General features: G+C 41.0%; 1 protein-coding gene and 1 long non-coding RNA gene across 4 annotated transcripts in view; both read left to right on the top strand.

Annotated features, from left to right (window-relative positions):
• The first annotated feature begins 1,674 nt into the window (after positions 1 to 1,674).
• SYT10 (synaptotagmin 10) overlaps positions 1,675 to 12,143 on the top strand; it is a 121,590-nt gene continuing 111,121 nt past the window's right edge. The window contains exon 1 of one of the 3 annotated variants that reach the window (XM_055573876.1): positions 1,675 to 2,284. In XM_055573876.1, coding sequence (XP_055429851.1) covers positions 2,134 to 2,284 — 151 coding nt within the window. In that variant the 5' untranslated portion in view covers positions 1,675 to 2,133. Of the gene's footprint in view, positions 2,285 to 4,362; positions 4,572 to 12,143 lie in introns of those variants that run through there. The other 2 variants (XM_055573866.1, XM_055573887.1) reach the window with 2 other exon arrangements.
• LOC129646935 (uncharacterized) overlaps positions 2,298 to 12,143 on the top strand; it is a 30,490-nt gene continuing 20,644 nt past the window's right edge. The window contains exon 1 of the long non-coding RNA XR_008712218.1: positions 2,298 to 3,400. This is a non-coding gene — a long non-coding RNA (uncharacterized LOC129646935). The remainder of the gene's footprint in view (positions 3,401 to 12,143) is intronic.

Below are 12,143 nucleotides of genomic sequence, written 5' to 3'. Positions count from 1 at the left end.
AAATCTAATACAGTTATGTAAAGTTTAAAAATAAAATAAAATTTAAAAAAAAAAAAAAAAAAAAAAGAATGTAGCTAGAACGATACTGGATGCTTGGGGCTGGTGCACTGGGACGACCCAGAGGGATGGAATGGGGAGGGAGGAGGGAGGAGGGTTCAGGATGGGGAACACATGTGTACCTGTGGCGGATTCATTTTTATATTTGGCAAAACTAATACAATTATGTAAAGTTTAAAAATAAAAAAAAAAAAAAAAAAAAAAGAATGTAGCTAGAGCTGTTCCAGGAAGGGAGCTATCATCAAAGAAAACTGTTGTATGAACTACATGTGTAGACTGGGAGAAACCTAGCAAAATCTGTTTGTTAAAAGTCTCATTGTCTCCTATTGTCTCTGTATGGCAGGGTAAACATTTGTTTACCAAGCATCTGCTTTTCCATCTCCTTGTGAATTGTCTTCCACCCCTCCGAGGTACCAAACCGATACCCCCAAAGTCCTCTTTTGTCTTTAGCTGAAGAGGGCATTTAAGGTGAGGGCTTCAGCCATTTTGGTGAGTCACTCATTTTTCCTGAGTCTCTCACATTGTACATTACTAGTTTTTTTTTTTTTTTTCTCCTGTTGATCTTTCTCACATCAATTTAATTCTTAGATCACCCTGAAGAATTAAGATGGGTAGAGGGAAATTTCTTCATCCTCAACATGAACAAATTCAGGATATTTCACTTCTAAAATAAAGAATCCTTACCTAACAAAATAAGTTTACATTGCTTTTAAATTGTTTTCAGGCAGAGTTTGATCCCATATTCAGATTATATGCCTGAAAAACTCTGCCTGAAAACAATTTAAAAGCAATGTAAATTTATTTCCTATAACCTTGTGGCACATGTTTATTAACATTATTTTGTAGCTTTAGCTCCATTCATTTGTGTTAGAGAATTATAAGAGTCTAAACCCTTCAGTCAGCCCTTTGACTTAGTTAAAGCCCTGAAAGCAATTTCCTCAGGTTAAGCAATCTGTGTGACAGATTTGAACTTACCCTTTTCCCCTTTAACACCTGTGCCTTGTCTTCTTCAGTACTTAAGTCAGTTGAAAGAGTGATAAAGGAGGTCAGGTTATGCAATATGCCAATTGCATATTAATGGAAATTCAAACTGAATATTAATACAAACAACATATTTTGTTTTGTGATCTCTTAAATTTAGTAAAAAAATTTAAATAGCAATGAACAACTTTGCCTATTCACTTCATTTATGCATAAAAAAACCTGAACTGGGTAAACGGTAAATGTACCTCATGGAGAATTTTACTATTAGTAGTAAAAAGAGCTCTTGGGTTGAATATTCTGTTTCTAAACAATCATAGTTAGAAATCAAAAAGAAAACAGAAGTCATTTCTAAAATGCTTTCCTGGGATGTCTCTTTTTCTGTAGACTTCTGGTTTGATCGCTCATTTACTAGATATTTTGTTAACTTTTTCAGTTTGTTTTCAGTTGGCATGATCTTTTAAAGAAAAGTATTACAGAATCAGAGCACATCTGTAATCAAGAGGGGTTTCGGTAGGGGGGTATGGAGGCTGGGAAAGGTACCCAGAAAACCAAGATTTCTCACTAACCTGAGCGCCAGAAAGAGCATCTCTGGCCTCAGCAGGAAAACCCAGCAAGGGAGCTCGGCGGCGCCTCCTCCGTTGTCTCCCGCTTACCCCAGTGACTAGAGAAGGGGTCACCAGACCCGCGCCAGGCTGCGATTGGACGCGCCGTCGTCAGGCACCCCCCAGAAACACAAACGCTTCTGCAACTGAAGGGCTTTAGATTTTTTACGTCTCCCCCCGCTCCCCTCCGCTCTCCATGCCAGGTCTCTCTGGCTTGCTTGGGCTCGTTCGCGAGGCCTGAGAGTTAGCAATAACCTCGCTGCCGCCTCCGCCTAGCTCTAATTTCCGCCCCAGCCTCTCCACTTTCTCTGGAGCCCTCTGCTCCCGCAATGGGGCCAACTTGGGGCTCCTAAGAGTTGTCGCCTCTTAGCTGCGCGCTCTTGGGCCAAAGTCTCCGAGGGCGGGATATGGCTTAGGGCGCTAGAGTGGTCAGCACAGAGCTAACTGGAAGGGGGAACGAACGGCTCTCTGGGAGAAACGAAGCCAAACGATGAGTTTCCATAAGGAAGACGGAGTGAGCAGCCTGTGCCAAAAGGCGCTGCACATCGTCACGGAGCTGTGCTTCGCGGGCCAGGTGGAGTGGGAGAAATGCTCGAGCATCTTCCCCCCGGACGGGGGCAGCCAAGGCGGAAGTAACACAGGTAATTGGGGAGGGCTCCGCTCGCGACCTCGCAGTTCTAGGGGGCTCGCGCTCTCAGTCCTAAGCTCCTGGGTCCTGCGCCTTCCGCGCGGCGCGGGGGCTTCTTTAGGACGCCTAGCCTTCCTATCTTACCCGTCTCCTTTGGTTAGCTCCTGGCGACTTTCAGTGTGGACTGTTCAGATTTTGTCTTCTTGCCTCCATCTGTCTGGCTTCTTCCGCTTCTCTGGTCCGCTTCGTACCCGCTGCCGCCGTTTCTCGCTCCTAGGCTCCTGTACCCTCTTTCTCTGAGCTCTCCCACGCCTCCCATCTCGCTCCCAGAGAGGAGAGGCGAGCGCGGGCCGCGGTGTCCAGACCGTTAGCCGAGAGCTGCTCGCGGGGGCCATTTGCCACCGGGACTCTGGCTGCCCTCGCTTTTGTCCCGCAGGTGGCGGGTCGCGGCTTGGGGAAGGGCCCAGGCCGAAGAATCCGTACTTAGATGCAAAAAAAAACCAAACCAAACCAAACAAACAAAACAAAAACAACAACAAAAAACGCCTTGGAAATGGGGCTGCGTTGGTCCCCGAGAACAGAAAGGAGCCCGGTAGGGGTAACCCGCAACCAGTGTCATGTTCACATTTGACAGTATGCAAAACCCTTTAATATATATGAAATTCTAGGGCTTCTTGACAACGTTGGACCAACAGCGGGGATGATCTACTCCATTTTTCGAGGCAAAAAGTAAGGCTTAGAGGACAGACAGATTTAAGTGGAAGAAGGAAAGGTTTATAAATCCTTTCTACACAGGTGCTCATACAGCCCTTAATACAGGCATCCTCTCTGCCCGTCAACAAACTTGGGGGGAAAAACGGGGTCGGATGGAGGAGGCACACGGACCTTTAGAAATCTGAAGGTGGAAAGAAGTCTCAGATAACAGATTTTTTGCAAAAGGAACGTGGAGCATAGCAGAGCCACTCAGGGGTGATGCCTGGAGGGAAAGGATTTATAACCACCTGCGCTGTGAAGTTTGTGTAGCCTATTGTGCCATTGATGGGTCTAGCTGGATTCCTGGAGTTGCAGGCCGAGTAGTTTTAAGAGTGCCATGGGAGAGAGTCCACATAGTTTTGGGAGATGAACACAGGTTTGAGGATTTTTGTTATTGGGCTGGAAGATCGTCATTCCTTCTGTAGGGTTTGTTTCTTTCCTTTTACTAGCCTGTCATTTTAGTCTTCTAGTGGGACCTCGTGGATTGAGGGTAGTCAGGGCAACAGATGAGAGCTGGACCTTAGCTCAACGTGGAATGTTAACAGTGGAGAACCCTGTATTCTGGGAAGGAGACAAGGAAGGCACAGTTAGCAGGCTCCCTAACCACAAAGACAAAGAGAGAAAGGAGGGAGGTGGGGAACAAATGTGTTTTAACCTTTACAGTACCATTATTTAAGTGGAATATTTGTACTTTTAAAAATTCTCTGATCATGGCAACAGGAACCAAGAGAGGCTTCTGTCTGCCCTTGGCAGAACCTGAGGAGATGTTGCTACTTGGGCCCTGGAGAGGAATGATACATAACTGCTGCTGTACATATGCTGGAAACATAGACATTTTGTGAATTTAAATAAACACAGCAGAGTCTTTTCCATTTGTTCAGCAGGTGTTACATTCCTAGGAGTGTGTGAAATTCAACTACTAGTTGAAGGCACTGGCTGAATATTGACTATATGCTTGTCTTGTATATAGTTGCTCAGCATGAGGTAAACACTCAAAATAGTTTGAACTTAAAGTCTTCTGTGGTAATTGGATAAGTTGTTCTGAAATGATGATACACATGCTAGAGCTAAGACTCAGAGATGGAAGTGCAGTGAAAGAAATGAGAGTATTTAAAAGATCTGAACTTTGGGCATTTAATAGTTGATGCTGTGGATAAAACTACTGATTTCCACTCCAACCCCAACCCCACCCCTTGTGATCATACAACAAATAGTGGTTTTCTGGGCCTCAGATTGGCTGGTAATGAGGAAAATCTGAAGACTGGAAGCCAAATACTAGCTTTTAAATCTTTATAAATACACAATTATGGCCTTCAGGTGGGCTTCCCAGGTGGCTCAGTGGCTAAAGAACTTGCCTGCAGTGCAAGAGATGCTGGAGATATGGGTTTGATTCCTGGGTCAGGAAGATCCTCTGGAGGAGGGCACAACAACCCACTCCAGTATTCTTGCCTGGAGAATCCCATGGACAGAGGAGCCTGGTGGGCTACAGTCCCTAGGTCTCAAAGAGTCGGATATAACTGAAGCAACCTAGCTCAGCACAGCTTAAGGTAAAACACAGCATATGAATTGTAGAGAGAATGCTGAACTTGTTCTAAGCATTACAGAAAGTAATTGTAATCCTAATTCCTTTCGGATTTGTGCCTGGGAACAAAAATGGAGCAAAACAAAATCTCAAACAATTGCATGGGTATTTTTCTGCCCTTAAGTGAAAATATGTATTATTCACATTGGGTATTCAATTTAATATATGAATATTTATTGAATGATTACCACTAAAAAAGACATCCTACTAGGTTGTCTATGAAATATAAGGATGTAGAAGCTTGTTTTACACTTTCCATTCATAAATCCATGCAACAATTAAAAGTAAAATAGTCTTCAAATAAGCTCCTATTACTAATAGATATCTATGAAATGTATCAAAGATTAATTATCAAATCTTTAGCTATATTAATTAGCTACTCACCCTCACCTTGTTCTTTGTAGTAGATTTTCTTATGCACTTGTTCTAGTAGGTGATTCATGACTCACTGTTTGTTTAATGAGAAACACATTATGGTAAGAGGAAATGGACATTGAATAGAATGACGGTTTTTTACTTTCAGCACTGCCCAGGTGGTGGCAGTTATTCTAAGGTTGCAACGACAATTGCAAGCTTCCAGATTGTGCATGATTTTAGATTCCTTCATGCAGGGGTTGGGGGAGAGAAGTTCAGGTACAGGGCTCTCTTGGTCTCCTCGGGGGATTGAATCCAGGAGGCCCCACAGATACCAAGATTTATGATGCTCAAGTTCCTTACATAAAATGCTGTAGTATTTGCAATAGCACTTCCTCCCATATACTTTAAATAATCACTAGATTATCTATAATACCTAAATTATCAAGAGGTACTTCTAATACCTCTTCATCTTCTTGATGAAGAGGTATTCATACCTTCATCAAGGTATTATAAGTACCTCTTGATGAAGGTGAAAGAGGAGAGTGAAAAAGCTGGCTTAAAATTCAACATTCAAAAAACTAAGATCATGGCATCTGGTCCCATCACCTCATGGCATGAAAAAATGAAATGGAAGTTGCTCAGTCGTGTCTGACTGTTTGTGACCCCATGGAGTCTACAGTCCATGGAATTCTCCAGGCCAGAATACTGGAGTGGGTAGCCTTTCCCTTCTCCAGGGGATCTTCCCAACCGAGGGATTAAACCCAGGTCTCCTGCATTGGAGGGGGATTCTTTACCAGCTGAGCCACCAGGAAAGCCCACTTTATGGCATATAGATGGGGAAATAGTGAAAGACTTTATTTTCTTGGGCTCCAAAATCACTGCAGATGGTAACTGCATATATGAAATTATAAGATGCTTGTTCCTTGGAAGAAAAGCTATGACAAACCTAGACAGATTATTAAAAAACAGAGTACTCTGCTGACAAAGGTCCATATAATCAAAGTTATGATTTTTCCAGTATGTGAAAGTCACTCAGTCATGTCTGACTCTTTGCAACCCCATGGACTGTAGTGCATGAAATTTTCCGGGCCAGAATACTGAAGTGGGTAGCCTTTCCCTTCTCCAGGGGATCTTCTCAACCCAGGGATCAAACCCAGGTCTCCCACATTGTGGGTGAATTCTTTATCAGCTGAGCCACAGGGAAGCCCAAGAATTCTGGAGAGGGTAGCCTATCCTTTCTTCAGCAGATCTTCCCAATCCAGGGATCAAACTGGAGCCACAAGGGAAGCCCAAGAATTCTGGAGTGGGTAGCCTATCCCTTCTTCAGCAGATCTTCCCAACCCAGGGATTGAACTGGGGTGTCCTGCATTGCAGGCAGATTCTTTACCAACTGAGCTATCAGGGAAGCCCTCACATATGGATGTGATAGTTGGACCATAAAGGCCGATCGCTGAGGAATTGATGCTTTTAAACTGTGGTGTTGGAGAAGACTCTTGAGCATCCTTTGGGCTGCAAGGAGAACAAATTAGTCTATCCTAAAGGGAATCAATCCTGAATAGTCTTTGGAAGGATTGATGCTGAAGCTGAAGTTCCAATACTTTGGCCATCTGTTGCGAAAAGCTGACTCTTGAAAGTCTCTTGGGGAGCACGGATATACCTGTGGCGGATTCATTTTGATGTTTGGCAAAACTAATACAATATTGTAAAGTTTAAAAATAAAATTAAATTAAAAAAAAAAAAAGAAAAGAAAGTCTCTTGGACTGCAAGGAGATCTAACCAGTCCATTCTAAAGGTGATCAGCCCTGGGTGTTCTTTGGAAGGAATGATGCTGAAGCTGAAATTCCAGTACTTTGGCCACCTCATGCGAAGAGTTGACTCATTGGAAAAGACTCTGATGCTGGGAGGGATTGGGGGCAGGAGGAGAAGGGGACGACAGAGGATGAGATGGCTGGATGGCATCACTGACTCGATGGACATGAGTTTGAGTGAACTCCGGGAGTTGGTGATGGACAGGGAGGCCTGGCGTGCTGTAATTCATGGGGTCTCAGAGAGTCGGACACGACTGAGTGACTGAACTGAACTGTACTGAATGTTGTATAAAGAATTACAGTTTAGAAACATAGTAGGCATGTTAGGGTTAGTAGAAATCCTTGAGAGTTGTAGGTTTCAAAAAGTAACTGAACCACAGTGAATTCAGACCTGTCGGCACATTTGAAGAAGGATGCACCAGAGGGTTTTTTCCTTCCCCATACTGATACTCCACTGAAGAATGACCAGCTTCTACTATTTCTAGTCTCATATTTACATGATCTTCAGTACATATTGTGCTTGGTCTCAGTTACTTCTAGGCAAATGGATGACTACCTTGGCTTCAAAGGCCAAGCAGGTATCAGCAAACATCCAGTACTCTTCCCTGTGAGATATCAATATTTTGGCAGTATTGTCATGATTTATTTTTTGCCTTAAACTTTTTTCCACTTTGAGACAATTTAAGATCTGTGTTTCCTCTCTATATGAGCTGTGAATTTCAGAAATCTGATTCTTTCAAGAGCAATTTAATATACAAAGTATATAGCTGTCTGTTTCATTCCAATCAGATTTTCTTTAAAACTTAGTCATCATTGTAATCTTGTTTTATGGAGTAAAATTGACATTATTGGGAATACATCTGCATTCATTTATAAATGGTTTTTGTACAAAAAACTGTCAGAAAATGAGCATTATCATAAATGTTTAATGGACTTTCCAATTTCAATTTCAATAATCTGTATTTTGAAAATATAATTATGTTTTTCCTGATCTACCTTTTATTCTGTTAATGACATTAACTCAATAGGCTGTAAACACTTTGGGGGCAGTGGCCTGTTTATTGTTTTATCCTCAGTGCCTAGAAAAAAACTGTGGCTTGTTAAGAGTTTCAATAAATATTTATTGGATACTGAGAGAATAAATATTGAATTAATGAATTTATCCTCAAGAAGCCTCAATATCCTTAACTGTATAACAGTGGGTGCTATTTAATCATCTCCCAGTCCCTTCTGAAACTCAGTCAGTTCAGTTCAGTCACTCAATCGTGTCCGACTCTTTGTGACCCTGTGGACTGCAGCACGCCAGGCTTCTCTGTCCATCACCAAATCCTGGAGCTTGCTCAAACTCACGTCCATCCAGTTGGTGATGCCATCCAATTATCTCATTCTCTATTGTCCCCTTCTCCTCCTGCCTTCAAACTTTCCCAGCACCAGGGTCTTTTACAGTGAGTCATTTCTTCATATCAGGTGGGCAAAATATCAGAACTTTCAGCTTCAGCATCAGTCCTTCCAGTGAATATTCAGGACTGATTTCCTTTAGGGTAGACTGGTTTGCTGTCCTTGCAGTCCAAGGACTTCTCAAGAGTCTGTTCCAACAGCATGGTTCAAAAGAATCAATTCTTTGATGCTCAGCTTTCTTTATGGTCCAACTCTTACATCCATTCATGACTACTGGAAAAATCAAACCATAGCTTTGATTATAGGGGCCTTTGTCAGCAGAGTAATGTCTCTGCTTTTTAATACTCTGTCTAGGTTTGTCATAATGTTTCTTCCAAGGAGCAACTGTCTCTTAATTTCATGGCTGCAGTCACCATCTGCAGTGATTTTGGAGCCCCCCAAAATAAAGTTTCTCACTGTTTCCAATGTTTCCCCATCTATTTGCCATGAAGTGATGGGACTGGATGCCATGATCTTAGTTTTTTGAATGTTGAGTTTTAAGCCAGCTTTTTCACTCTCCTCTTTCACTTTCATCAAGAGGTTCTTTAGTTCCTCTTCACTTTCTCCCATAAGGGTGGTGTCATCAGCACACCTGAGATTATTGGTATTTCTCCTAGCAATCTTGATTCCAGCTTCTGCTTCATCCAGCCTGGCATTTCGCATGATGTACTTTGTATATAAGTCATTTTTTTTTAAATTTTATTTTATTTTTAAACTTTACATAACTGTATTAGTTTTGCCAAATATCAAAATGAATCCGCCACAGGTATACATGTGTTCCCCATCCTGAACCCTCCTCCCTCCTCCCTCCCCATTCCATCCCTCTGGGTCGTCCCAGTGCACCAGCCCCAAGCATCCAGTATCATGCATCGAACCTGGACTGGCAACTCGTTTCATACATGATATTTTACATGTTTCAGTGCCATTCTCCCAAATCTTCCCACCCTCTCCCTCTCTCACAGAGTCCATAAGACTGTTCTATACATCAGTGTCTCTTTTGCTGTCTCGTACACAGGGTTATTGTTACCATCTTTCTAAATTCCATATATATGCGTTAGTATACTGTATTGGTGTTTTTCTTTCTGGCTTACTTCACTCTGTATAATAGGCTCCAGTTTCATCCACCTCATTAGAACTGATTCAAATGTATTCTTTTTAATGGCCGAATAATATTCCATTGTGTATATGTACCACAGCTTTCTTATCCATTCATCTGCTGATGGACATCTAGGTTGCTTCCATGTCCTGGCTATTATAAACAGTGCTGCGATGAACATTGGGGTACACGTGTCTCTTTCCCTTCTGGTTTCCTTGGTGTGTATGCCCAGCAGTGGGATTGCTGGATCATAAGGCAGGTCTATTTCCAGTTTTTTAAGGAATCTCCACACTGTTCTCCATAGTGGCTGTACTAGTTTGCATTCCCACCAACAGTGTAAGAGGGTTCCCTTTTCTCCACACCCTCTCCAGCATTTATTGCTTGTAGACTTTTGGATCACAGCCATTCTGACTGGTGTGAAATGGTACCTCATAGTGGTTTTGATTTGCATTTCTCTGATAATGAGTGATGTTGAGCATCTTTTCATGTGTTTGTTAGCCATCTGTATGTCTTCTTTGGAGAAATGTCTATTTAGTTCTTTGGCCCATTTTTTGATTGGGTCATTTATTTTTCTGGAGTTGAGCTGTAGGAGTTGCTTGTATATTCTTGAGATTAGTTGTTTGTCAGTTGCTTCATTTGCTATTATCTTCTCCCATTCTGAAGGCTGTCTTTTCACCTTGCTAATAGTTTCCCAAAGCAATCTATAGATTCAATGCAATCCCTATCAAGCTACCAACAGCATTCTTCACAGAGCTAGAACAAATAATTTCACAATTTGTATGGAAATACAAAAAACCTCGAATAGCCAAAGTGATCTTGAGAAAGAAGAATGGAACTGGAGGAATCAACCTACCTGACTTCAGGCTCTACTACAAAGCCACAGTCATCAAGACAGTATGGTACTGGCACAAAGACAGAAATATAGATCAATGGAACAAAATAGAAAGCCCAGAGATAAATCCACGCACATATGGACACCTTATCTTTGACAAAGGAGGCAAGAATATACAATGGATTAAAGACAATCTCTTTAACAAGTGGTGCTGGGAACTCTGGTCAACCACTTGTAAAAGAATGAAACTAGAACACTTTCTAACACCATACACAAAAATAAACTCAAAATGGATTAAAGATCTAAACGTAAGACCAGAAACTATAAAACTCCTAGAGGAGAACATAGGCAAAACACTCTCTGACATACATCACAGCAGGATCCCCTATGACCCACCTCCCAGAATATTGAAAATAAAAGCAAAAATAAACAAATGGGACCTAATTAACCTTATAAGTCATTTTTGAGCTTCAATTTTGAACTTCTGAAACTAAGTTGTATATATTTGTATCTTTGTGTCTATGGTGTCCAATACAGTATTCTATGTAGCTAATATACTACCTATTTAGTTTTATGATAATGGCAAAAATTAGAGCACTTAGGCATTTACAAGCTAGAATATGATAAGCAACATACTCAAAAGTAACTTAACTTTGGATATGCATTCACTTCCTGAGTGTATTCAGGTAGAACTATGACTCCATGGCTCAACTTATTTGTTATATAATAAATGTATTGAATTTATTAAAGTTCTAGAAAAGTGGGAATATCTGTTTAATATACCCATTCACAATAGTAAAAGGAAAGTCTGTTCATTTGCTTATGTAAAAAGTAGCATAGGAAAAATAATATTATTATTATTCAAACTGCTGTTAGTCATTCCAGTAAGAACTAGAAATCATCATTTTACAGTTGTGAAAACTAAGGCAGGAAAAGTTAGCAACTTCCCCTCAATCACAACTAATTAATGATGTGGCTAGGATAACAATGCTGGGCTCTTTAGATCCTGTCCTAGGCTCAACAAAAAGTAGACATAAAAAGAGATCCTGGGGCCATCCATGGTGCTAAGACACTAGAACAACATTGATTCCCTCTGTTGGTGTAATAAGCAATACTGTTCAAGTTTAGAAACAGAATTCCTGAAGAGTTGTTTTCTTTTTCCTCACAATATTAAATATCCTAGTGACCACTGAAGCTGTAAGAGCTGACATTAACATAGCTTAGGTAGACTGTCAGAAAGTAAAGCTATATATATATATATATATAATGAATATATTAATTATTTCCTGGAATTGTGCTGTGATGGCCTAAGAGCTAAAAGGTAAAATCATTTAGAGGGAGAGGTGAGGGAAAAATGAACTGATATTAACTTTTTTCCATTCAGATGCATCCCAAAGTGTTATAATCTACTGTTAAATATTCTGTTATTGAATAGAGAACATGATAGCTTTTATTTTTTTTTTTATTTTTTTTTTTTTTTTAAATTTTATTTTATTCTTAAACTTTACATAACTGTATTAGATTTGCCAAATATCAAAATGAATCCGCCACAGGTTTACATGTGTTCCCCATCCTGAACCCTCCTCCCTCCTCCCTCCCCATTCCATCCCTCTGGGTCGTCCCAGTGCACCAGCCCCAAGCATCCAGTATTGTGCATCGGACCTGGACTGGCAACTCATTTCATACATGATATTTTACATGTTTCAATGCCATTCTCCCAAATCTTCCCACCCTCTCCCTCTCCCACAGAGTCCATAAGACTGTTCTATACATCAGTGTCTCTTTTGCTGTCTCATACACAGGGTTATTGTTACCATCTTTCTAAATTCCATATATATGCGTTAGTATACTGTATTGGTGTTTTTCTTTCTGACTTACTTCACTCTGTATAATAGGCTCCAGTTTCATCCACCTCATTAGAACTGATTCAAATGTATTCTTTTTAATGGCTGAATAATACTCCATTGTGTATATGTACCACAGCTTGCTTATCCATTCATCTGCTGA

The sequence above is a fragment of the Bubalus kerabau genome, chromosome 1 (assembly GCF_029407905.1).
Source record: "Bubalus kerabau isolate K-KA32 ecotype Philippines breed swamp buffalo chromosome 1, PCC_UOA_SB_1v2, whole genome shotgun sequence".
Classification (NCBI taxonomy): Eukaryota; Metazoa; Chordata; class Mammalia; order Artiodactyla; family Bovidae; genus Bubalus; species Bubalus kerabau.
This window is presented reverse-complemented; position numbering and strand designations above follow the sequence as displayed.